Raw genomic sequence first — 22699 nt, forward strand, 5'->3', positions numbered from 1 at the left:
CATTCATAGTCTTGTTGCCACCATATTCGCCCAATGAGCTCTCTGCTCGCGCTTTTGAGTCAGAATCAGTTTCTCCTCCCTGTTCAGTCATCTCTGGTCTCCACGCTCCCAAAACCGGTCGAGCTAGATGACCTCCCACCTCTGAGCCTTTTTCTGTCAGAGGTTTACTTCCTGTTAAAAGGGAGTTTTTCCTTCCTCCTGTTGGAGGTTTTTCTTCCTGTTAAAAGGGAGTTTTTCCTTCCTTCTGTTGGAGGTTTTTCTTCCTGTTAAAAGGGAGTTTTTCCTTCCTTCTGTTGGAGGTTTTTCTTCCTGTTAAAAGGGAGTTTTTCCTTCCTCCTGTTGGAGGTTTTTCTTCCTATTAAAAGGGAGTTTTTCCTTCCTTCTGTTGGAGGTTTTTCTTCCTGTTAAAAGGGAGTTTTTCCTTCCTTCTGTTGGAGGTTTTTCTTCCTGTTAAAAGGGAGTTTTTCCTTCCTTCTGTCAGAGGTTTTTCTTCCAGCCGTCGCTCATGTGAGGTTTGTTGGGTTTCTTTCTTGAGTGGCCTGAGATGTCTTATGTTGTGATTTGGCGCTACATAAACACAAATTTTGAAATCTGCACCCTCCACTCCACCACCTCCAGCGTCTGGGCTCTGCGGGGTCCGGTCCGACCTCCTACATCCATCTGGGACATCACTTTTACAAAGCAGCCTCTCATCGTCAGAGTCACACCGTTAAACTGTGTTTACCTCAATAAATTATTTTCCAGTCTTAATGATCTCTCCTTATTGAACACCTGTATGTTTATTTGGTGGCCTTCCTTGACAACTTTGCATTTTCATTTATTGTGATGGCCTTGAAATGTGAGTGACACCTTTTGAAATACTAAGTCACCTAAGTTGACCTTGATTTGAGATTTTTTTTTTTTTTTTAACAGCCTTCTCCAAGCTCAAAATCATTTCCACGGGGTGACATGCTTTGCTAAATATGGGAAGTGTTGGCAGAGTTTTTTTTACGGTGTTGAAACTTAATTAGCCCCATCAAATCTGCGATGTGAAGCCACTCTTCTTTTACCACTTATTATTGCCATGTGGCTCAGGAAGTACCTCATGTAACATTTTAGCACCATCAAGTCATTAAACGAGAGTTTAATGAAATGCTCTGCGGGGGAATCAAAGAAAGACAAACTTAATGATTCGCTTTTGGCAACACCAATAAAGCGGCGTGGATGTGGCCTTTGCTTCATATGCAAAGAATTTATTACATGTGAACATCAGAGTGCATCGAAATACCCCCATCGTATAATTTTACGGTTAAAGTTACAACACAGGGATGAGTTAATACACATTACACTACAACTTTTTCCCATGTTGGTTTCTTTCCTGTAAACCAAAAGCAAAGGATTTCACTCAGATAGATTTATTTGACAAAATTTAAAACATACATGACAGGCTGATCACAAATGACAGACTTCATAGAAAATCTTCCTGATTGGTCAAAGGCTGCTGCAGTCATTTTAAAATGAACCCAAGGTCTACGCTCAGTAGGATGCAACAACTGGAAACACTTCTCTACGAAGCACGGCCACATATATTCACGCAGGGAATTTCAGTTCTGTAACACCAGGCTAAGAGGTTGCCAGGCAACAAGCCTCATTAACTGGTCGTTCTGTCCTCCCTTTTTGCCTGAGTGGTCTGTAATATCTGATCCGACAATGCGTGCAATGAATCTTGGGATGTGTTGGGCTGCGAAGGATCCACCTGTTCAATCCCTCATTAACGGGGAAAAGAAGGACGCCTTCAAAAGGAGACAGCCTAGTTGGCCTTCGAAGGATTCGGGCCCCTGAACTGGGACACGGTCTGTGAAAATGACACATTATTTACTCAGAAAAATAGCAACTTGTCATTTTTACACTGTTTTCTTGTACAGATTTAATGATAGAGATTTAATGTTACTCAGTGAGCTGTGACAGTTTGGTGGGCAGATTTTGGACAAAGCCTGGTTTGCTGTTTCACCATGTTTCCAAAGTTTTGCTTAGTTTGAACTGTCCAATTTTCTACAATATAGTCCACTACATGGATAAGTTTGGCACACACATGAAAATGTAAACCTGAATTCAGCGTTTTTTCTGATGAGTATCCACTGGAGTCTCTGATGGTTAAATGTGGATCCTCTTTACATTCATAATGATGTAACACAACATTTCCTACATTTGGTGCCAAGACGTTGCCACTTCACACCGTCTCTTTTCCTTCCTAACACTCGGGTTGAGTGCTCACACTCTGCCGCCTGGTTGGTATCTCCAGCTGGATGTCTGCCCTGCAACCTCTAGCTCAACCTCAACTGAGCTGCTGCGCTTCCACAGAAAAATCTCCTTCCCACAACACTGACAACTCTGGCAGGAATTCACACAGCCACATAAGAGCAACTCATCCTGCAGGCTTTTCACCGGATCCTCCCTCGTTTGGGATTCTGCACTAATGAGAAACCTCCACTGACCTCAGTTTCCAGTCTGATCTGTTCAACTCAACAGAGAAGAAATGGGCACTTTGTGTTCAACTTCTCTCCGTTGTCCTGATTTCACCCCACAACTGCACGGCTAAAAAAATAAGAAAATTCTCATTGGATCCCATCAATCCAGTTCTGATGTCTTTACACCGGCTTCCTCTCTATCAAATAACGGACTTCAAAATCCTGCTGCTGGTTTACAAAGGAGTGAATTGTTTAAGGACAAAATACATTTCTGATCTGGTGCTAAGAACCACCCAGATCCTTCAGGTCATCTGGGACTGGTCTGGGTTCAGTTTTTATGCTCCACATATCTGGAACAAACTCCCAGAAAGCTGCAGGTCTGCTGCAACACTCAGCTCCTTTAAATCAAGCTTGAAGACTTTTCTCTTCGCTGCTGCCTTTTATTGAACCAAATTTGAGGATTTTGATTAATTTCTTACACTGCACTGCAACTTTTATCCGACTTCAGGTTGTTTTTGTTTCTTTTATTTAAATGCTTTAATAAGTCTTTTATTGTTTTTAAATGTCTTTTTATAGTGTTTCCTTTTCTTGATGTATTGATACTTTTAATGTTTAATCATTTGGTCCAAATGTTCAAGTGAACATTTTAAGGAAAAGACTATGTACAGTATTGATGCCCCAACCCGCTCAGAAAAATACTTTAAACATCACTTACACATGTGATCTGTTCAAACTTTTCAATGTAAACTTGGCTGCTGATGGACGCCTACGATGTTGTAGTGGAGATCAGCTGCAGCCCTGCCTGTTTACACCTGCTTGTCACGACATAATCACTCCCTCACTGACCAGAATATATTTGCCAAGTCATCGGTCATGTCTGAATTTCTGCATGCTGCCAGTTGGTGAGGCTGGATCTGTACTTTCTCCTTTTCATAAGGCATTAAGTGCTGTCTGTCTGGAGGTGATATAGTCTTGCTTTGTTTGTCCTTCCTGCTTTCTTCTTCTATTTTATTATTTCATGCTTGCAGTACAGCCAAGTTGGTGATTTTGTCCCATTTTTCCATCTTTGGTAGGATTTTTAAGGATTTTGGTTACTCCTTGGTTTAGTGCCAACATCCCAGCATATTTGTACCCAGAAAATATTATAATTAAATTAAGAAATTGCCAGGACTATTTTGAGCGTGTTCTGGCTCCCCGGGAGGACAAGTCCTCTCCATTTTGGACACGATGTGATTTCCTCCTGGAACACTTTCAGGCCAGGTACTGATTTTTCACACAAGACATGAACCACCTTTAGATGCAGATTGCAATAAAAATTTAATGAGATAGTGTGGCGTTACTTCATATCTGATCTCTTGTTGCACTTGATTTCCACTTATAGAGTCTTATAGAGTTTACAAAGTAAAATCTTTCTTCCATCTGAAATTTTCTCATATTTTGTGGTATAAGGAACATTTCTCTGGTATCTCTGCTACTTATTTTTGCAGAAAATAATTGGTTGGAGGATAAAAACTGCTCTGAAAAATACAGCAGAATTAGTTTCCTAAGAAATAGTTACACCATCCACTGATCCGTCCAAGATGCAATAAATCTCACGATGCAAAACACACTGATAAAAGTACAAAGTAAAACAAAAAGGATTTTGAACGCCTTTGAAAAATCTAGCTGTGTATGTATATTCACTTAATACCCAACATGAATCTTTTAAACATTGTGAGATATACCTTTTGAAAAATTAACCACAGAACATTAATGCTTTTCTGATCAAAGTTATGCTGCTGCTGTTAAAAATGCTGCAAAAACACCAAACAAACCCAACGCTTCAGTCAGTGGGAGGAATAACTCAGAAAAAGCAGAAGAGTCGAAGGATGTCAGGGTTTTATAACAGTAACAGTGTGGAGTGTGTTTTACCCTCACAGGAAATGTAAACAAGGTGTGTAACTGTACAGCGCTTCTAAATTTATGGTGAGAAATCATATTAGGTAAAGCTTTATCCCTCAGAGGTGATGTGATGTTATGGACATTATCCAGCTCCTCCAACAGGCTGATTCACACACAGTTTGCTTGTTTCCTGTCTGTAACTTCATGTCTCCTTTGAGAAAATGACCAGAAAATCATATCTATAGATTTTTATGAAAAAAGAGAGAATCAAAGAGAATTACATTTTCTGTGTGCTCGCTCATTAGGTACAGTTAGGTGTGACTATTACATGAGGCCTAGCAATAAAGACAGATGATTATCCGTTGCATGCATGAAGTCACTGCAGTGGACATACAGTACATCATATACAGCCAGAATGAAAATAAAACCTCTTTCTCATATGTCGGGCAACATCTGGCATCCAGATGTGTTCCAAATCTAACAGATGCCCATTGCCACACCTTAAATACCTTTTATATCCAAGACATTAAAAGTAGTTTCAAAAAAATCTGCACGATCTTCATCAATTACCACATTTACGTCAATAAAAGTCATTATTCAGTCATTTTATTGCTCTATTTTTATCCTTCATTACCGCATCCTTATATCCTGTGCGCTCTGGAGCAGCTCGTGGCCATGTAGCACACCTCAGCTCCACAGTTTATTGTGTACAGATAACATTTTGTGTCTGAGAGTCTCTGAAGCACTGAACAGAACTGAAGGAGCTGCGACAGACATACTAACTTTAAGAGGGAAAAATACGTTCACATAATGCTTCAAATTGATCGACAGAAGCTTAAGTGTTTGTTACTTCAAACCTGAAAGTTATCTTGACGTGATCCCGCATGGTTAAAGTGATGGGTATTTAGTTCAGATAGTTTTTTAAACTATCAAAAAGTGAAGGCATTTGTATTTCTTTCGGTTTCCATGTAGTATTGTTTAACATACATGTCTAACACACATGTATACATATCAGAGAAGCAGAAACCATTGAGATAGTGTAGCTGTATCATCCTGAGGGGTTTCTGAATGCGGTGATTTCAAACGTTTCCCCCGCAGGTGTCAGGATGAAGCTCAACCACTGACCTCAACTAAACTCTACTTGAAATATATATACATATTGGTGTAAAGGATGGAAAAAAAACTACAGCCAATTAAGATGAATAGCTGTGATGCTGACCTCTCCACAGTGTTTTGCACATATGAAATGAGCCCCAAAGCAGAGAGATAACAAACAGTAACAGAAAACAGTTTCAATATTTTCGTAAGTAAAACACAGTTGAAACAATCTTAGAACAATTTGGTCCAAATATGGTCACTTCCTGCTCCAAACCCCCTTCGAACTAACTTCGTAACAGCCGTTCACAAACCAACAGGTGACGTCAATGTCGGCTCTTACAAAAAGGTGAAGGACACATCTCTCCGGGATTCCCATTAATTCCACCATTAAGTCAGGCTTAATTTCTGCCTTTGTAAACCAGCCAATAGGAACACCTTTTCTCCAAGATGACCTGTGATTGGCCTAAAGTCTCCATCAAGGACTAGATTTTCTAAAGCCTGTAACAGAGCCAACCGGAGGTGCAGGTGTCCAGTGTTCTCTCAGACCACTTGAATTACAATATCCTGAAAGATTATTATTGAACTTTTGCCTAATAACACAAATAAATCCAAACAAAACAAACCCTGCATACCCCAGCTTTTCTATTATTGGATAACAAAACACATTTCTAAGAACAGTTTGGTGAAGATAAAGAGGAGTTAAAAAAAAAAAAATTAAAAAAAAAAGAAGATGATTAACTACTGACTTCATATTGGTGACCATGTAACAAGCATGGCCATTCAAACAGCACTTCAAAAATATGGGGGGTCCCAATGGAGACCCCATCACCATAAATACACCATTCTCCCCAACCTGCTGAGTGAGGAAAAACAGTTAGACACATACTCATTCATGTGCACCTGGGAGCGCACACACACAGAGGGAAGTGTGTGTGTGTGTGTGTGTGTGTGTGTGTGTGTGTGTGTGTGTGTGTGTGTGTGTGTGTGTGTGTGTGTGTGTGTGTGTGTGTGTGTGTGTGTGTGTGTGTGTGTGTGTGTGTACACAAATATACTCTTCTGATACCACCCAGACAGACAGACTGTGGACATGAACTTTAACACACAAGTCTGGGAGGGTAGCAGCCTCCCTTCTGGGCATCGGGCCAATACAGTAAAGGGAAATACCTCTGAGGCTCCCCCCCCCCATAGCATGATCTACAACTGGCCACGTCCATTCTCACCACAAAACAGCACAAAAAGCCTTTTTTTTTTCTCTCAGGATTTGTTCTTGTTTTTCATATTAATCCCATATTTCTGGGGAAAGGTGCAGATGACTTAAAATGTCTGTTTTTTTGGGAGGGTTTCTTGTGTGGTCTTAGGTTACCAGCCAGGAAATAAACATGAAACTGCCGATGAGCATCGGAGGCACCACAACACAGCAAAATGTGACAACATAAAAAAAGAGACATGTATTTCCGAAAATTTTATATCTTAATTTCATGTAGAAATAAAATCTGACTCATGCACAATAATGGTTTAACTTCTTCGTTTGGATTTGTTTGCATATGTGTTGCGTAAGATCAACACTCATCGAGTTAACAGCAACCTTATTGAAAAAGTTGTTTATGTGCACATGAACATTTCAGAGGTCACTGTTTATCTTTCACCCTTCAAGATAGCTATTTATCTTCAACATGGGAAGTCTCGTTTTTTTCTCCTTTTGACCTTTAGTAAATTGCTGGGCTCATTCTTAGTCGCCAGCCCGTATTACTTCCTCCTTCAGGCTGCACTCACATACAGATCTAAAGGACTGTGGCACTTGGCTGATATATCATTATTATTATTATATCGTATGATCTAACATGGTCAAAGCCTGGAACTGGAGGCTTAGGTCGCTTAAAGGATTATTATTAATCACGCATAATATATTCATATACATTCCACAAAAGCATAATAGAAAAGCTACAGTGTAAAACCCAACAGCAACCTTTTAGTTAAATGCATCTTGTCACAAAACAGCAAGTCGAATATACTTTTGAGTGTAGTGATGTGTCTTTATTATCAGAAGCTAATTCCCCAAATGTTTTGTGAAATAATTACTGAGGTTGTTCTTCTTTTACTGTCAGGAAAAACATTTTGGATTATGTTGCACTGAGTAATAGACACGCTGGTCCACTACAGCCAAATGTGAAATAGTCACGCTTTGGCCTGTCTAGGCGTGACAGTTGCATGTTTTCCCATAGTGAACAAAACATTTAATGTACTGCATGCGTAGAGGCGTGTGATTTACAGGAAAATTTAATTTATAACTAGAACACGTGGTTGGGGTTAAAAAATAAACACATGGTTAGAGAAAAACAACATGGTTCGGGTTAGGAAACAAAAAAAAAAACCAAAATATTGTCACCTCCTGAAATTGAACCCAGTCTCCTAATACCGCCAAAAAATGTCCTGTGTTGCCTCCATTGTGGGACCTTGGTCACATGATCCCGGCAGGACCGGCGTGTCTATTTCACGCTTTGCGGGTTGCTAGGTCTCCTCTTTTACCCTGAAATATAAATGTATTTGCAAATGTTTTGCTTCATTTTGAAATGTTAGTTTCAGCTCTTTGAGACTCTTTAAAGACCAGAAGAAAATGTCACCTGATTTAACAATACAGTTTATTTAAAGCCGGTTTAGAGCATTATACCAAAATGTATTAATCGAGACACTTTGATCAGCTGTACGCCACTTTTAAGGCTCCCTTTGTAGCAAATAACACACATAAACTCTTTCAAAATAAGCCATTTTCCCAATTTGTTTCCATGTATGACTTTTTATTCAACAATAAGGGTTATCCTGTAAACTTTAAACATGTTTTAATGTACTATAAAGGACAGGATCAACACAAAAACTAGTGAATTCAGTGCAGAGATGTAGCACACTGGGGGTGCACAGGTCTCTTATCAGGCCTCAGTATTTGATGCCTGTGAGATTACCAGTCAATCCTCTGTGTTTCTGTGAACGCGGGGGTATCTAGGGTTTCTCCTTGGAGCGTACGTAAAGCGGGAGCAGATTCTGAGTACAGACCTTGGGCTGTTACTTCACAGTCCACACACGTGGTGCTTTGGACAAATTCCAGTTCAAATGAAATCAGGTCGGGATTTTCGCTCTCGCCAAGAAACCCACCAAGTCAGCAAAAGAATTGTTGTAGCTGGGTAAACAAAAGCCTGGAAATGACTGAGGCCATCTCTGCTTAAAGTTTAATTTAAAACAAAGCTCCAGTTTTTAGTCAGCGTGGAACCGCTGCCAGCCTCGATTGTCATCCGCCAGCTTGAAATGTTTAGCAGTTATATGTGTATATTGAGGTTTTGAGGTGAACACTTCCTTTACCCGTCTTATCAGCTCCAATAGACCTGTTCTCCCTCTTACTGAAAAATAGGATATATAATAAAATTGGGGGTAGGTTTGGGGGGGAGGGGGTTAATCAAGATATTGTATTTCCAAGTTTGTGGTCACTCTAAGTAAATCAGCCTGCTGGACTATTGGAGAGCAAAGTGCTGCACAGAGGTAGAGATAAGCCAGAACTGTACTTCAGAAGTCATGTATTATTCATCCAGGACTTCCACGTGTGCTGCCTCTGGGATGGTCTGAGTTCAGCCCTCTGATTGGACACACCTTCTTCTCTGCTCACGCCTTCACAGTCTCCTCCAGGCGGGGCGGGACCTGGGCTGCACCCCCCCACCCCTCATGATTGGCCCAGAATAAGACAAATTTACAGCTTTTTCCTCCGCGGGTTTGGAGGAGCAGGTCGCCGCGCTATAAATAGAGCCTCCAGCCGGGGAGACAAAATGAGCAGCGACATCCGAAAGACCCGCGTCAGGTCACCTCTCCATGATCTTTGTGAGAAGGATGTTGCAACAAGTTCTCAGAGTATCCGGCCGCAGCGCCTTCCCCCTGGTCAAGTGGATGGAGAGGTGGGCTGAGGGCGCAGCCGCAGCCGCTCTGGAGGGGGTGAGGACCCTGGACGACATGCCCGGGCCGTCGGTCGCCAGCTTCGCCTGGGACCTGTTTGCCAGACGGGGTCTGTCACGGCTGCACGAGTTACAGGTAAGACTAGATGGAGATTCCTGCAGTGTGCTGCATCACAGTGGACCAAAAGCACTATGTAGGTGGCTGCAAGAAAAATATGAACATAATCAGTCGGGAGCAAGTTCTAATTTATAATTTTTTACTATTTATTAAAACAGACTTAAAGCTGAGCACTTCAGGTTGTCAGTATTATATTAATATTGTGATATTAGACTGAATATCTTGGATTTGGTGATAAGACATCAGTGTTTTAAAAGAAGCATTACAGTAAAATGATGTAACAGATTATTGATGGAAAGTTTTCCAAAATGTACTTTTACTCAGTTTTTTTTAATTTTGCTTTCTTTAAATTTTCATTTATAGCCTTACATCTCAATACCTCTCTTTTTTTTGTAATAACCTTCTTTTTGACCTTGCACTGTTTTTGAATTGTATCTTATATATGCATATTTCTTCTCTTTCTTTTATCTATATAAAGCACAATGAATTGCAGCTGTGTATCAAAAAGTGCTATACAAATCAGATAGCTTGCTAACTTTTTGAACTATAATGTTATTTTATTTGTCACCTAATTGGTATATCCACACTACTTATTTATCCAAAATATCATTGTGTACAATCTATCAAATTTTGCAGATTAGTGATGCATCTTCAGTTAAATTGATGTGATCATTGGTGCATTAAAAACGCCTGCAGACATGTTCATTTCTTTTAGGTTTTAACCTTTAAATTAAAAGTGCATTCAAAGAGGATGTCAGTCATCTTACAGCCTGCAGGATTTTTACAAGGTCAAGTGTTTGTCTCGTGTCCCAGCTGGAGGGACTTCAGCGGTACGGCCCCATGTGGAAGGCCAGCTTCGGTCCCATCCTGACGGTCCACGTGGCCGACCCGGCGCTCATCGAGCAGGTCCTGAGGCAGGAGGGCCAGCACCCCATGCGCTCTGACCTCTCCTCCTGGAAGGACTACAGGAAGCTCAGAGGACATCACTGTGGACTTTTGACATCGTGAGTACCACCGCTGTCTCCTCATGACAATCCTTCTGCTTTACTGTCACACATTTCCTCTTTTCTATTTTGTAGAAGCTCAGAGGCTGCGTTCGACTGACTGTAATGTTTCACCTTATTGTTGCAGATAAAGTAAAGCAGTCAGACAGTAGAGCACCTCTTTAAAGGACCAGTGGCTACTCAGTTTAAGTACAGTCTAGGATTTCACAGTGTGACAACGAGAAGCCAGACTTACAAGACTTTAAATCATTTGCCCTCCCACTGTATACCATGTCTGGTGTCAACTTCTGGCCTTAAATACGAGTAAAGTACAGTAAACGAAACCCTCTTTCAAGCAGTTACATGCTCCTGAAAGCCCAAAGTAGGTGCGCTGTACGCACAGCCACAGTATTGCGTCACTGCTAATTGAGTTTGTATGTGTGTTGCCAGTGAGGGCGAGGAGTGGCAGACAGTGAGAAGTCTCCTGGGGAAGCACATGCTGCGGCCCAAGGCGGTGGAAGCCTACGATAAAACCCTGAACGGCGTCGTCGGCGACCTCATCGCCAAGCTTCGCCTGCGCAGATGTCCTCGAGGCCTCGTCACCAACATCGCCAGCGAGTTCTACCGCTTCGGCCTCGAGGGTAAGGTTTCACCTTTTACACCGTGTAAACACCAGTAATCAGGGCCAGGCACAAATATTATGTCATATTTTAAACATGCATGACTGTCAAAGCCTGGCAATGATTTCAACATGTATCCCATACATCAGCAAAAAGTCACCTTTAGCTCACCTTTGCAGGGATGGGGGGAGGCCAGGGGGGGTCTAATGGCCTCTTATTATAAATAGCCTTCATTGAAAACAGTTTCCACCATCATTTTTCTGCAGATATAAATACTGAAATCTTTGTGTCCATCAACCATCATTACGAAAATGTTTTTTTTTTCTCTCCTGCTATCAAATTCTAGTGAGTCATTCTCATGTTTGCAATAATAAATCTCCGGGCCGTATCGTTAACAGTCGGTGTTGTTTACTATAATCATAACAGGTTGTGTTGATGGGCTGTGTTAGAGCAGCACATTTAAAACTTCTGTTGGGGTTTTTTGTGGGGTTTTTTCAACAGGTATTTCTTCGGTGCTGTTTGAGTCCAGGATCGGATGCCTGGATGAAGTCGTTCCTGAGGAGACGGAGCGTTTCATCCAGTCCATCAACACCATGTTTGTGATGACGCTCCTCACCATGGCGATGCCCAGCTGGCTGCACCAGCTGTTCCCCAAACCCTGGAACATCTTCTGTCAGTGCTGGGACTACATGTTCAACTTCGGTGGGTCATTTCAGCTCGTATACGTTTTAATTTGGGGGGTGGGGTCACCTTCAGGAATGTAAGCTGAACTGGAAATAATTAGAAGTAAAAAAAAAAAAAAATTGAAAAAAAGATCATTGTCTTCCACAGAGATTCTTTTGAAAGTAGGAGAATAATTTGATTTAATGGAAAATTATATAAAAATGCACAAACAAGCAGAATATTATAAAGAGGCTTCAGGCTTCACGGAACCAGAACAAACGTGGAGGAGGAACATACAGTAAATCTTCCCACACAGGACGTAATAATTATTTTCCCTCCTCTCTCCTCGCTTCTGATTGGCTGCCGCCGGTTTTCCGCTCTGAGCCGTCCGCTCACTCTGACAGCACGTTAAGACTCACGCAGATCTGATGCCGCAAACATGTTGAAAATAATCACGCTTGGTCCGAGCGAGATCAGGAAGCAGGAGATTAAAGTCTTAAACCCTCACGCACGACAACATCGTCTCAAAGACGTCTTTAACATCAGTCGTGTGATGAATGCACGGTTTAAAGAAGGATAGCTCACGTTTTCTAGACTCACTGCAGGATCTCGACTCGTCATAACGGCCTCTGATCTCCTCACGTCTGCAGCCAGAGGTCACATCGACCAGCGTCTGAAGGCCGAGGCGGAGAAGGTCACCCGGGGAGAGAAGGTGGAGGGTCGATATCTCACCTACTTCCTGTCGCGGATGGGGCTGCCCATGAAGACGGTCTACAGCAACGTCACAGAGCTGCTGCTCGCAGGAGTCGACACGGTGAGAATAAGAACGCCTCCTTCGTCCCTGGATGCTGCTTTTGGTCCCACAGGTAGTTAAACACCCGTCCTCCCCCGTGTGGTTTCAGATCTCCAGCACTATGTCCTGGTCGTTGTACGAGCTGTCCCGTCACCCGGAGGTGCAGGCGACGCTCAGGGAGGAGGTGCTGACCGTGTTGGCGGGTCGGAGGATCCCAGAGGCTGCAGATGTGGCCCACATGCCTCTCCTGAAGGCCACAGTCAAAGAGGTGCTCAGGTATAAGTCAGACGGTTTTGCTTATTTTAAGATCTTTTGGATTTTCAAGTTTACTTGATGCTTACATTATTGAACTTTGGTTTTTCAGGTTGTACCCTGTTATTCCTGCAAACGCAAGAGTGATTACAGAAAGAGACATCCAGGTCGGAGGCTACCTCATCCCCAAAAACGTGAGTCTTAACATTGTTTGTCCCTCAGAGTTTCATTTTAAAGAAGCTCTGGGGGAGTTAATGGCTGCAGTTCACTGTATAGATCCAAACGCAGCCCACCACAAGGAGCTTTTCATTTAGCTTTCAGTCATGTATCCATGAGGCTCCTTTTTTTATATTTAGTAGGAATCTGACACATTACAATCTTCCCATGCAGACGCTGATCACTTTGTGCCACTTTGCAACGTCGCGGGATCCAGCGGTGTTTCCGAACCCAGACAACTTCCAGCCGGGTCGGTGGTTGAACAAGGACCAGACTCACCACCCGTACGCCTCTGTGCCCTTCGGCGTGGGAAAACGCAGCTGCATCGGGCGTCGAATCGCCGAGCTGGAGCTCTACCTCGCTCTCGCCAGGGTGAGTTGATCTACCCAGCTGCTTGTCAGATTGGAAAAGTGACAAAAAGGAAATCATTTTTATCTCTAGTCAGCTCTTCAAAAATGTTTTATGCAACATATATACATACAAATATTCACAACATCACTTGGAAGAGGCTCAAAATGCTCATCACAATGTGGTCACTTTCATGGAAACAGTTTTAATGCTGGTAGATGCTGTATGTACACAAATGAGCGTACAACGTCACCCAGTTTGTCAGAAACTAAAGTGTTTCCAATAAATCTGCTTGCTGCCCTTTTTCCTGGAAAATGTAAGAAACTAAAAGGAGGTTGAGCAGTTCTGCAAATCCTGTTCCTAATGAATTAATTTGATCACTTAATCCAAGGATCTCCCAGTCACTACACAGCACTTGAGTTGTTTTTTTTAAATTTTATTTCAGTCGCTCTGTTCTTAATCTCCTCTGTTTCTCATCTGATTAGATCCTGATAGAGTTCGACGTGAAGCCGGACCCGGCGGGAGTTTCTGTGAAGCCCATGACACGGACGCTTCTGGTCCCTGAAAATGTCATTAACCTCCAGTTTATTGAACGATGACCTACTCTCCTGGGCTGATCAGTTACATGAATGTGAACGTGAGTCCTCTCCCCACCGGGCAGAGAGGAGAACGGGCATGTGGCGCTATCGCAGGAAGCGTGAGCCTGCTGCACGTAGGGCGGACTTTCAACCTTCGACACCACGGAGGCCAAAAGCCCTCCTTCACCTGCGGCCTGACGGGGGCAGGACGCCACGTGGAGGAGGACGGATGGAAAGAAGGATGAGCGCCGCCGGCCCGTCACAGAGACATTTCACTGGGAGCAAATTTAAGTAAAAAAAAAAAAATCAGTTCAGTTCTTATTTGTACGAAACAAACAAGTGATCTCCTTCCCTACTTTTCCACAGACAAACCTTTAGACTTTCATCTGTAAGTCAGACCACGTTACGTTTTTATGCAATTTGACAGGACATAGAAGTATTCAAAGCAGATTTTCTCACAATCTGATGACCTCCCCTCTTCAATATGATTATGAACTGTCATCTTCTGCACTCTTAAACGCACATGTCACCTGCTTCCTGCGTGCCCTCATCGCTCAAACACTTGTCCGGTACACTAAGAAGCACGTTACATGTCTCTGTAAGCCTGAGATACACAGTGCACCTTAAATTATTCAAGAGTGTTAGATGAGCTTTGGACTTCTAATCTCTGGTTGAGTTACTGTGTAGATACGTGCATTAATGAAAGTGTCTTTTTCACTTTCACAGGAAACACTTATACTCACGGGTTCTTTCAAAATATAATAAAATAAGGCAGCTGTTGAAATTATTCCTGCATGTGTAGGAACACATAGTGCCACTGAAATCTCAAACATGCCCTCCTCTGCACTCAGTATTTGTAAATCTGTGAATATATAATGTCTTCAGTTCAACAATGCAACACAATGCAAGTTTATCTGGTTTTTTTTTTTTACATGTAAAGTTACTATGAGTGATATTCCATCATTTTGTAAAGAACAAGCTTTGGGATCTGAGCACTGTATTTATTCTAATTTAACACCTTTTGAAAATGTCACTGCAAATGTCAATAAAAGGTTTCAAGATGGATCTCTAACTATTTGTTCTTGTATTTTGTATTATAACAATAATATGACCTGTTTCCTTTAGGTGATACCTTCCTGTCTTGTTTAAAACAAAATATTTCCCTGCATTAGATTAGGTTGGAGGTCAATTAAACAGTGTTAGTTTGACACCAGTGAGCAATCACTTGGCATGTAGGCAGCAATTTTTTACTAATGTTTAGAAGAAATAAGGTCCTGAACTGCAGCTTCTGGCTTCATTGGCTTAATCAGTCTATTAGATATGTGTACTACACGGAGTAGATGTTTGATATGAAGAGAGTATGAAGTTAAAGACCATAGAAGATGATTATTTTACTGAGAGAAATGCACATAGGAGAAACACCACTGGAGTTGAGAGAAATGCTGCTTTTGTCACCTATTCTGGGTACATCTGCAGGGACGCTGGAAATACCATACAAAAGTTGGAAACATTTTAGATTCCTGTTGGGAAAAGGAAAAACAACCATTGAGGTGCAGTCTGTGGAGCAAAAAAAATGCAATAAATAATAAACAATAAATTGGACTGTTTGACTAAGTAGAATAGTGCCTTTTCCTGCGGTGCCTTTAGGGCAGGTCTTCAATTACTGGGAGGTAAGAAGACAGAAGGAAAGTTGTTTTTTAAACCAAAAAGTTCTGTGTTTTATTGATATTTACACATAAAGCTTATGTTTTGTTTGTTGTTTATTGTCTCTATACTGTTCTCCTTGCTCATGAAGTCTTTTGCTTTTCTTTTGCAGACATCTTGGATGCTCTAGACAGCCCTGGAGCTTCTTGTTTCTGAAACCTACCAACAGTTTCTTACTTGTATCTCCCTGCTGTTCTTTTCTCTCTCTGCTCTCCCCCACCCCAACTGATTAAGGAAGATGGTCGCCCACCTCTGAGCCCGGTTCTTTCTGAGGTTTTCTACCTGTTTAAAGGGAGTTTTTCCTTCCTGCTCTCTCTCATTCAGGAATTTCTGAGTTGTCGGGTTATTGTGTTTACTCGTTCATGGATATTTTGTAGGCACTTAACTATGTTTAGTGTCTTGAAATAGTTTGTGTTCTGATTTGGCAATATATAAACAAAATTGAATTGAAAATGTAATTTAATTAAATATCACTGGTTCACCGTCCCAAAAAATGTTATTCAGTTTATAAGAAAAATAATTTAAAAAAAGGTAAAAAGATTTAAAACAAATCTGAGGCCAAATTCAGTTAAAAATAATAATGACTGTCGGTCTCGTAAGAAAATAAGTTCAAATCATGTATGCAGATGAAAACATTCAGGCACCGCCGATGATCCAGGCCCGTCTGGTCTCGGTCCGGTAGGGGGCGTTACTGCGCAGCCGCGCTGTTTGTCAACCGCCATAAAACCACAGAGGAAGTAAACAACAGCGTAGCCGAGCGGCTAATGCTAACAAGGCAGACGTCAAATGATCGCGTTTTGCCATGTAGCCACGACAGCTAGGTATTGATCAAAGACATAACCAGACAATACAAACTACAAATCACGGATAAAATACCCCAACGAAGGAAAATAGCAAAGGGAAGGTGAGTCGAAAGACAGCCTGGCTAGCTGTAGTAGCTCGTTGGCTAACCGACGCTAGCCGTCTCGAGATACGCTGTGTCAGTTGAGCTAATGCTAACGAGCCAAAATAAACACGATTCCGATCAAATTATGGACTCCAGACAAAACGACCGGTGCACCGATGTCTGAGTCGGGGATCTTTGCTCGCCACGTGCGTCCAGTAACCGCGTAGATTGGGTTTATGAAGGCAGCCGGTGCGGCTCACGCGACATGTAAACAAAGGCTGAGAAAACTCCCTCAAACAAAACAGGTTCATCTTCTAGAAGATGGACCTGATTACAAGACGTCCAGGACCTGATTACAAGACGTCAAGGACCTGATTACAAGACGTCCAGGACCTGATTACAAGACGTCAAGGACCTGATTACAAGACGTCCAGGACCTGATTACAAGACGTCAAGGACCTGATTACAAGACGTCCAGGACCTGATTACAAGACGTCAAGGACCTGATTACAAGACGTCAAGGACCTGATTACAAGACGTCCAGGACCTGATTACAAGACGTCAAGGACCTGATTACAAGACGTCAAGGACCTGATTACAAGACGTCAAGGACCTGATTACAAGACGTCCAGGACCTGATTACAAGACGTCAAGGACCTGATTACAAGACGTCCAGGACCTGATTACAATACGTCCAGGACCTGATTACAAGACGTCCAGGACCTGATTACAATACGTCCAGGACCTGATTACAATACGTCCAGGACCTGATTACAGGACGTCCAGGACCTGAACGACATACTTTCGGTTTCACTTGACTCTTTCCATGTGGTTAAAATAGAGCAGCAGTGTGATGTTTGTTATTTAATGTGATTAAAATGCAGACTAACGATGTAAACGCAGTTTGTTTAAATCCAGTAAAATAAAATAAAATCAACGGTTCAGGGTAACATGCTCACAGACTTCCAGACCATCCCATAATCACACACGCGTGCCGCCACCTGTTGTCTCACACATAAACTGGGTTTTCTGGACACTGCAGCTGTTTCCTCACATGATCCCTGATGTTGAACAGATGCAGGCCGGTGACCCTTTGGTCGGTGCAGCGATGGGAGTCGCCGGAGCTCAGAGTCGATCAGAGGACGAGGAGTCGCTTGGAGTCAAGGACGTGAAAAGGACATCGACACAAGCGTTCGGCGGCGGCGTCCCCAAACGCAGAAGTTCCTCCAGGTTTGATGGACGCTCTCATGTACTGAATGAAAACACACAAAACGTCACCGCTGTCAAGTCCTGTTTACATTTTTTTTTTTCCCACAATAACGTCCTCAGGTCGATAAAGAGAAAGAAGTTTGACGACGAGCTGGTGGAGAGCAGTCTGGTGAAGTCGTCCAGTCGGGTCAAAGGTCCTCCGGTCATCGAGCCCGTCCGCTGCTCGGGGAGCGAGCCTTCATCGAGTGAGAAGAAAAAGGTACACAAGACAACAACAACAACAACAAATAAAGATCAAGATTCTTCAAGGATTGTCGTTGCTTCGATGATGAACTTTCACCGGTTTGATGGGTAATTCTTTTTGTTTTGTTTCACTCTCGTCAGGTGACGAAATCAGGAACCGCTCTCACACCGCCGCTCACGATGGTGGTGAACCCGGCACCTCTGGCCAAACGAGTGAAGAAAAGCAAGCAGCCCTTACTCATCACGAAAGACTTGGGACGGTGGAAACCGACAGACGACCTGCTGCTAATAAACGCAGTGTTGCAGGTGAGAAAGAATAATGTGACGGGATTGTTTCGAATGTCAGTTTATTAGTGAGGTATTAATGCGGGCTGTACAAACCGTCAACCTTTGTAGCGCGTCTGTTTCTCTGTATTCGTCTCCAGACCACCGACCTGACGTCTGTTCACCTCGGCGTCAAGTTCAGCTGTCGCTTCACGTTGCGTGAAATTAAGGAGAGATGGTACGCGCTGCTGTACGACCCCGTCATCTCAAAGTAAGACACCGAGCAGGCGGCGGCTTCACCCTGTTCTTTCTGTAGCTCTTGAATTTTCTTCTAAGTACGTCCCTGTTTTGTGTGTGTGTGTGTGTGTGTGTGTGTGTGTGTGTGTGTGTGTGTGTGTGTGTGTGTGTGTGTTCAGGCTGGCATGGCAGGCCATGCGGCAGCTTCACCCCGAAGCGATAGCAGCAATCCAGAGCAAAGCTCTCTTCAGTCAGGCGGAGGAGGCGCTGCTGGCTAAGGTCGGCTCAGTAAGTGACATTAATACTTGTAATTTATTTTTTATAGTTAATAATAATTGTTAAATATATATGTTATCATTTAATGTCAGTTTTTAAGGATAAGAAACGAAAGTGACAGAAAATAAAGAAATCGCAGCACAACTGGTTTGTTTTCTAGATGCAGAGCAGTTCATCTTCATCAGATTAGTTGTTGACTCGTGTTGTTTACCAGCAGTCCTTCAACTTTACACATTTCACAGGAGTGTTCGTGTTGCGTTTCTCTCTTAACAGACCAGTCAGCCCAAACTGGACGTATTTCAGGAGCTTCTGAGCAAACATCCCGGCGTCTTTCACCCATCGCGCACGCCCAAGAGCCTGCTGGTGCACTGGCAGCTGCTGAAGCAGTACTACCTCCTGGACGACCAGAGTGGTGAGTCCGGCCGGCACGCACACGGTGAAAGTGAAAGGAGGGTCGACTTCAAAAGAAGTCATACATTTTTTTTTTTATTAGAAATTCGTCTCGATAACATGCCACTCAAAATAGATGGGAATTTTTTTTTTTTTTTGCTTAATGTTACAAGTGCAGTGGATCGATGTTTTTTTTGTTGTTGTTTTTTGTGTGTTTTTTTTACTAAAACGATGGGTGTGCGTTTAACAGTGCTGTTGACTGCTTGTGTGTTGCAGTGCAGCCGCTTCCTAAAGGTGACCAAGTCCTCAACTTCTCTGATGCCGAGCAGCTGGTTGATGATGTCAAGTTAAAGTATGTCGCTCCTTCTTTTCTGCTGCATTCATGTTTTTACTGCTGATAACATGTCAGTATGTATTAGAACGATATTAAATGCACTACATATTCCACGTGTCCAGCACTGATCATTTTTCTGTTTCTTTTCTCACAGGGACAGCAGAGATGAGGTGTTGGAACATGGTGAGACATTTGATTATTAGGAAACATATTGAATTCAATTAAACTTGCACAGCCTAAGTTACAATGGTCATGTAACCACAAGTTGAATTTAAAGTCCGGATAAGTTATGGTTTGTTTTCATAAGAAGTTCTTGTTTTTGTCGCTCATTACCTGGAATTATAGTTTTCTAACAGATTTTTTGTCTCTGTAAAAACATGGATCTAAAGCTTCGATCATATTTATATTGTTTATATAAACTTCCAGGTCTTAACTGTGAAGCTCACCCTGAACTCAGAGCTGTCGGGTCCAGAACAGCTGATCAGAGTCAGTTTAATCAACTGAGTTCATCTGATTAGGTTTCATATGTTGTGAAAGAAATCTGTTTTTATGCAGCTGAGAAGTTGATGTAGAAAAAAAAACAGCAACTGAAGATGAAAATATAGATCAAACAGATAATATTATTTTTAGACCTGTGATTGTAACCTCCGAGTCCGACCCAGTAACAACAGTCCTGGTGATTTACAGCTGAGAAAAACATCCGAGTTAAAAAGAGAAGTTTTAGACATCTATTTCATGTTTAAACACATTTGCTCACCAGCACTTAAAGACTGCATTTAAACATGTTGTGCATTTAAATATAGTAATTATAAATGCTGTTAAATCAATTAACAATTCATTTTGAAGTACGTTAAAAGTTTTTTCCGCTGCATTAACAATCATCTTCCCTCTGAAATATTCATATAATCTCCATTATAACTAAGATGGGAATGTTAGTTATAACATTATTCCATCACAACCAGTCACGGCATCAAAAATTATGTTTTATAAATGAATTCACGCTGTTTTTCATTTACAGTTGTTAATGTTTCAGTCTTTAAGACGGACAGCGTTTAGATTTTATTCTGAGTTGAAGATGAATCAAAGATGTGTAATATTGCAGTCTGATCTTGTATTGATGACTGATGGATCATAAAAGTATACTAAAATAAGACTTGGGTCACAAACTAATATCCTGCTGGGATCTTGATCTTGACATTAACGCTCTCCGATGTGAGCTTTGCTGTCGACTGTATGAATGAGCATTTTAAACTGTGTTCCTTCACGGCTGGCAGGAGAAGTTTTCATTGCCATGAATACTTTAACTTTTTCCTGAGTTTTCGTCAACAAGCTCCGAGTTTTCTCTAAATCTGTCCCTGGTTTACGTTCGTGTCTCCTTTCAGAGCTGATGATCTCAGATCGTCACCAGAAACGGGAGATCCGGCAGTTGGAGCAGGAGTTGCCTCGCTGGCAGGTTCTTGTGGACAGTATCACAGGTATGTCAACATTTAACCTTTATGTGTATATTTGTCCCAAAGAATCCAGATTTGTGGAACTTCTTTGCGTTTCTGTGCCTTCAGGGATGAGCATGCCCGACTTTGACAACCAGACGCTGGCGGCGCTACGGGGGAGAATGGTTCGCTACCTCATGAGATCGCGAGAGGTGAGTGGTCATTCAGACGCAGTGGTTACGGGAAAAACAACGTGGAGATGTCATGTGTTTGAGAAGAAAATGGATTGAAAAATGAACGTGTATTTTCCCTGTTCATACAGATTACATTGGGAAGAGCCACCAAGGACAAACAGATAGATGTGGATCTGTCGCTGGAGGGACCTGCCTGGAAAATATCAAGAAAACAAGGTGATTCATCTCGAACATTTTCTGTCAGTTCATCAGACACCAGTTAAACACTTTGACAGATTATAGAAATAATAACATTTTTACTTCGGTATAATTCTGCTGAAAGCTAAACGTGTTTTCAAGTGAATTTGAACACAACACTGTCAGTCACTTTATCTGGATTTTGCCTCCAAGTTCAAGTTAAATATGTGACATTTAAGACAGATTTTTGCAAAGAAAGAAGGAATATTGCAATTTAAAACACCAAATATAGATCATATCCACTGCAAAAACTTTTCCAGGAGCTTTTAACTTTTGATTCAGCTGGGGAGAAATCTGTTTTTTACAGATTGCAGTGTCACATTTTATCTTTGTGTTCCACCTGGCAGTAAGAGATTCTCTAGTTGTGGTGTTGACAACAGAAATAAACAACTATTCATCAATAATTCTGATGTTACTGACGTTTATTATTTGTGTTGACAGGAATTATTAAATTGAAGAACAACGGGGACTTCTTCATCGCCAACGAGGGCCGACGGCCCATCTACATCGACGGCAGACCGGTCCTGTCGGGCAACAAGTGGAAACTCAACAACAACTCGGTGGTGGAGGTGTGTGGACCAACTGTACATGAATCAAAACCAAACAAACGTGTCGACTGAGAAATGTCCCTAAAACTCTCGTGTTTGTCCGTCCAGATCGCAGGTCTTCGCTTCGTGTTTCTAATTAACCTGGAACTGATCTCACTAATAAAAGCTGAAGCGGCCAAGATGACGCAGCAGTGAGCGTCGGCCGCCCTGCAGGAGAGTCGACTGGTCTGCAGCGAGCGGGCGGACGCAGCCAGGCCGTGTTGGACAGTTGGGCACAAATGAGAAAAGAGTTGGACGTGACACCGGCCTTCGACCTGAAATGTGAATTTTAAACAGACTACAGCTAAATCCTGGAGCAAAATGGTAACAGGTTTTACTTGGTGTGTGGATATTTCATGTTGTAATGTAGACACTCTCATGGTAGAGCTTTGTTTTTGTTTTTGTTTTCCAATTTTTCAGGACACTGTATTTAAATTCTGTAGTAAAGCTTTTTCAAATATATTAAACTTGTATACACAACGTCCTGATGTCCTCCTGGGGTTCAGTCTACTGTTAAAACATCAGCTTTCTTCATATTAACCAAAAACCTCGTTGGGATAAACAACACATTCTGTCATCTATCCAGCTGGAAGCAAACGTGAAAATAGAAACATACACTGAATAAGGAGCACTCATGTAGATCTCACCAAAGGACTCGTTTCATTTGGCTCGTTGGTGAACTGTATCTTTTCTTTGAGGATCCTCACGTGCTTTTTTTTTTTTTTTTAACCACCCAACAGCAGTGAGTGCTACTTATTTCACTTCAAATAATCTAAGTC

At 42.0% G+C, this 22699-nt stretch overlaps 2 protein-coding genes across 3 annotated transcripts; both read left to right on the top strand.

Moving 5' to 3' along the window:
* Window positions 1-9278: 9278 nt before the first annotated feature.
* On the top strand, window positions 9279-15001 carry cyp27b1 (cytochrome P450, family 27, subfamily B, polypeptide 1). Its single transcript, XM_069715175.1, has 9 exons — window positions 9279-9494; window positions 10290-10480; window positions 10910-11100; window positions 11581-11781; window positions 12393-12556; window positions 12645-12811; window positions 12900-12981; window positions 13178-13375; window positions 13837-15001. The coding sequence occupies exons 1-9, from the start codon at window positions 9279-9281 to the stop codon at window positions 13948-13950; spliced, it is 1524 nt and encodes a 507-aa protein (XP_069571276.1). The 3' UTR covers window positions 13951-15001.
* A 1359-nt stretch (window positions 15002-16360) lies between these two features.
* mcrs1 (microspherule protein 1) lies at window positions 16361-22402 on the top strand. 2 transcript variants are annotated; one of them, XM_069709371.1, is made up of 14 exons: window positions 16361-16537; window positions 17595-17749; window positions 17849-17987; window positions 18113-18277; window positions 18397-18506; window positions 18652-18760; window positions 19022-19160; window positions 19415-19490; window positions 19627-19655; window positions 20855-20947; window positions 21032-21114; window positions 21225-21312; window positions 21775-21902; window positions 21990-22402. In XM_069709371.1, exons 2-14 carry the CDS (start codon window positions 17595-17597, stop codon window positions 22074-22076), a joined length of 1401 nt encoding a protein of 466 aa, XP_069565472.1. In that variant the 5' UTR covers window positions 16361-16537; the 3' UTR covers window positions 22077-22402. The 2 variants fall into 2 exon arrangements, with proteins under 2 accessions (XP_069565472.1, XP_069565480.1); XM_069709379.1 differs by having other exon boundaries at window positions 16361-16454.
* The last annotated feature ends 297 nt before the right edge of the window (window positions 22403-22699 follow it).

Source organism: Brachyistius frenatus, unplaced genomic scaffold (assembly GCF_029030835.1).
Source record: "Brachyistius frenatus isolate BFR_SWC_R1_liver_20210118 unplaced genomic scaffold, ASM2903083v1 Contig_4, whole genome shotgun sequence".
In the NCBI taxonomy this organism is placed as follows: domain Eukaryota; kingdom Metazoa; phylum Chordata; class Actinopteri; family Embiotocidae; genus Brachyistius; species Brachyistius frenatus.

What these genes read in the sequence shown, in the direction of transcription:
- mcrs1 (XM_069709371.1), top strand. Translation starts at nt 17,595, where the DNA reads ATGCAGGCCGGTGACCCTTTGGTCGGTGCAGCGATGGGAGTCGCCGGA. An exon ending in GAAAATATCAAGAAAACAAG is followed by an intron (nt 21,313 to 21,774) that starts GTGATTCATCTC and finishes TTGTGTTGACAG; the next exon opens with GAATTATTAAATTGAAGAAC. An exon ending in ACAACAACTCGGTGGTGGAG is followed by an intron (nt 21,903 to 21,989) that starts GTGTGTGGACCA and finishes TTGTCCGTCCAG; the next exon opens with ATCGCAGGTCTTCGCTTCGT.
- cyp27b1 (XM_069715175.1), top strand. Translation starts at nt 9,279, where the DNA reads ATGATCTTTGTGAGAAGGATGTTGCAACAAGTTCTCAGAGTATCCGGC. An exon ending in CACTGTGGACTTTTGACATC is followed by an intron (nt 10,481 to 10,909) that starts GTGAGTACCACC and finishes GTGTGTTGCCAG; the next exon opens with TGAGGGCGAGGAGTGGCAGA. An exon ending in ACAGTCAAAGAGGTGCTCAG is followed by an intron (nt 12,812 to 12,899) that starts GTATAAGTCAGA and finishes TTGGTTTTTCAG; the next exon opens with GTTGTACCCTGTTATTCCTG.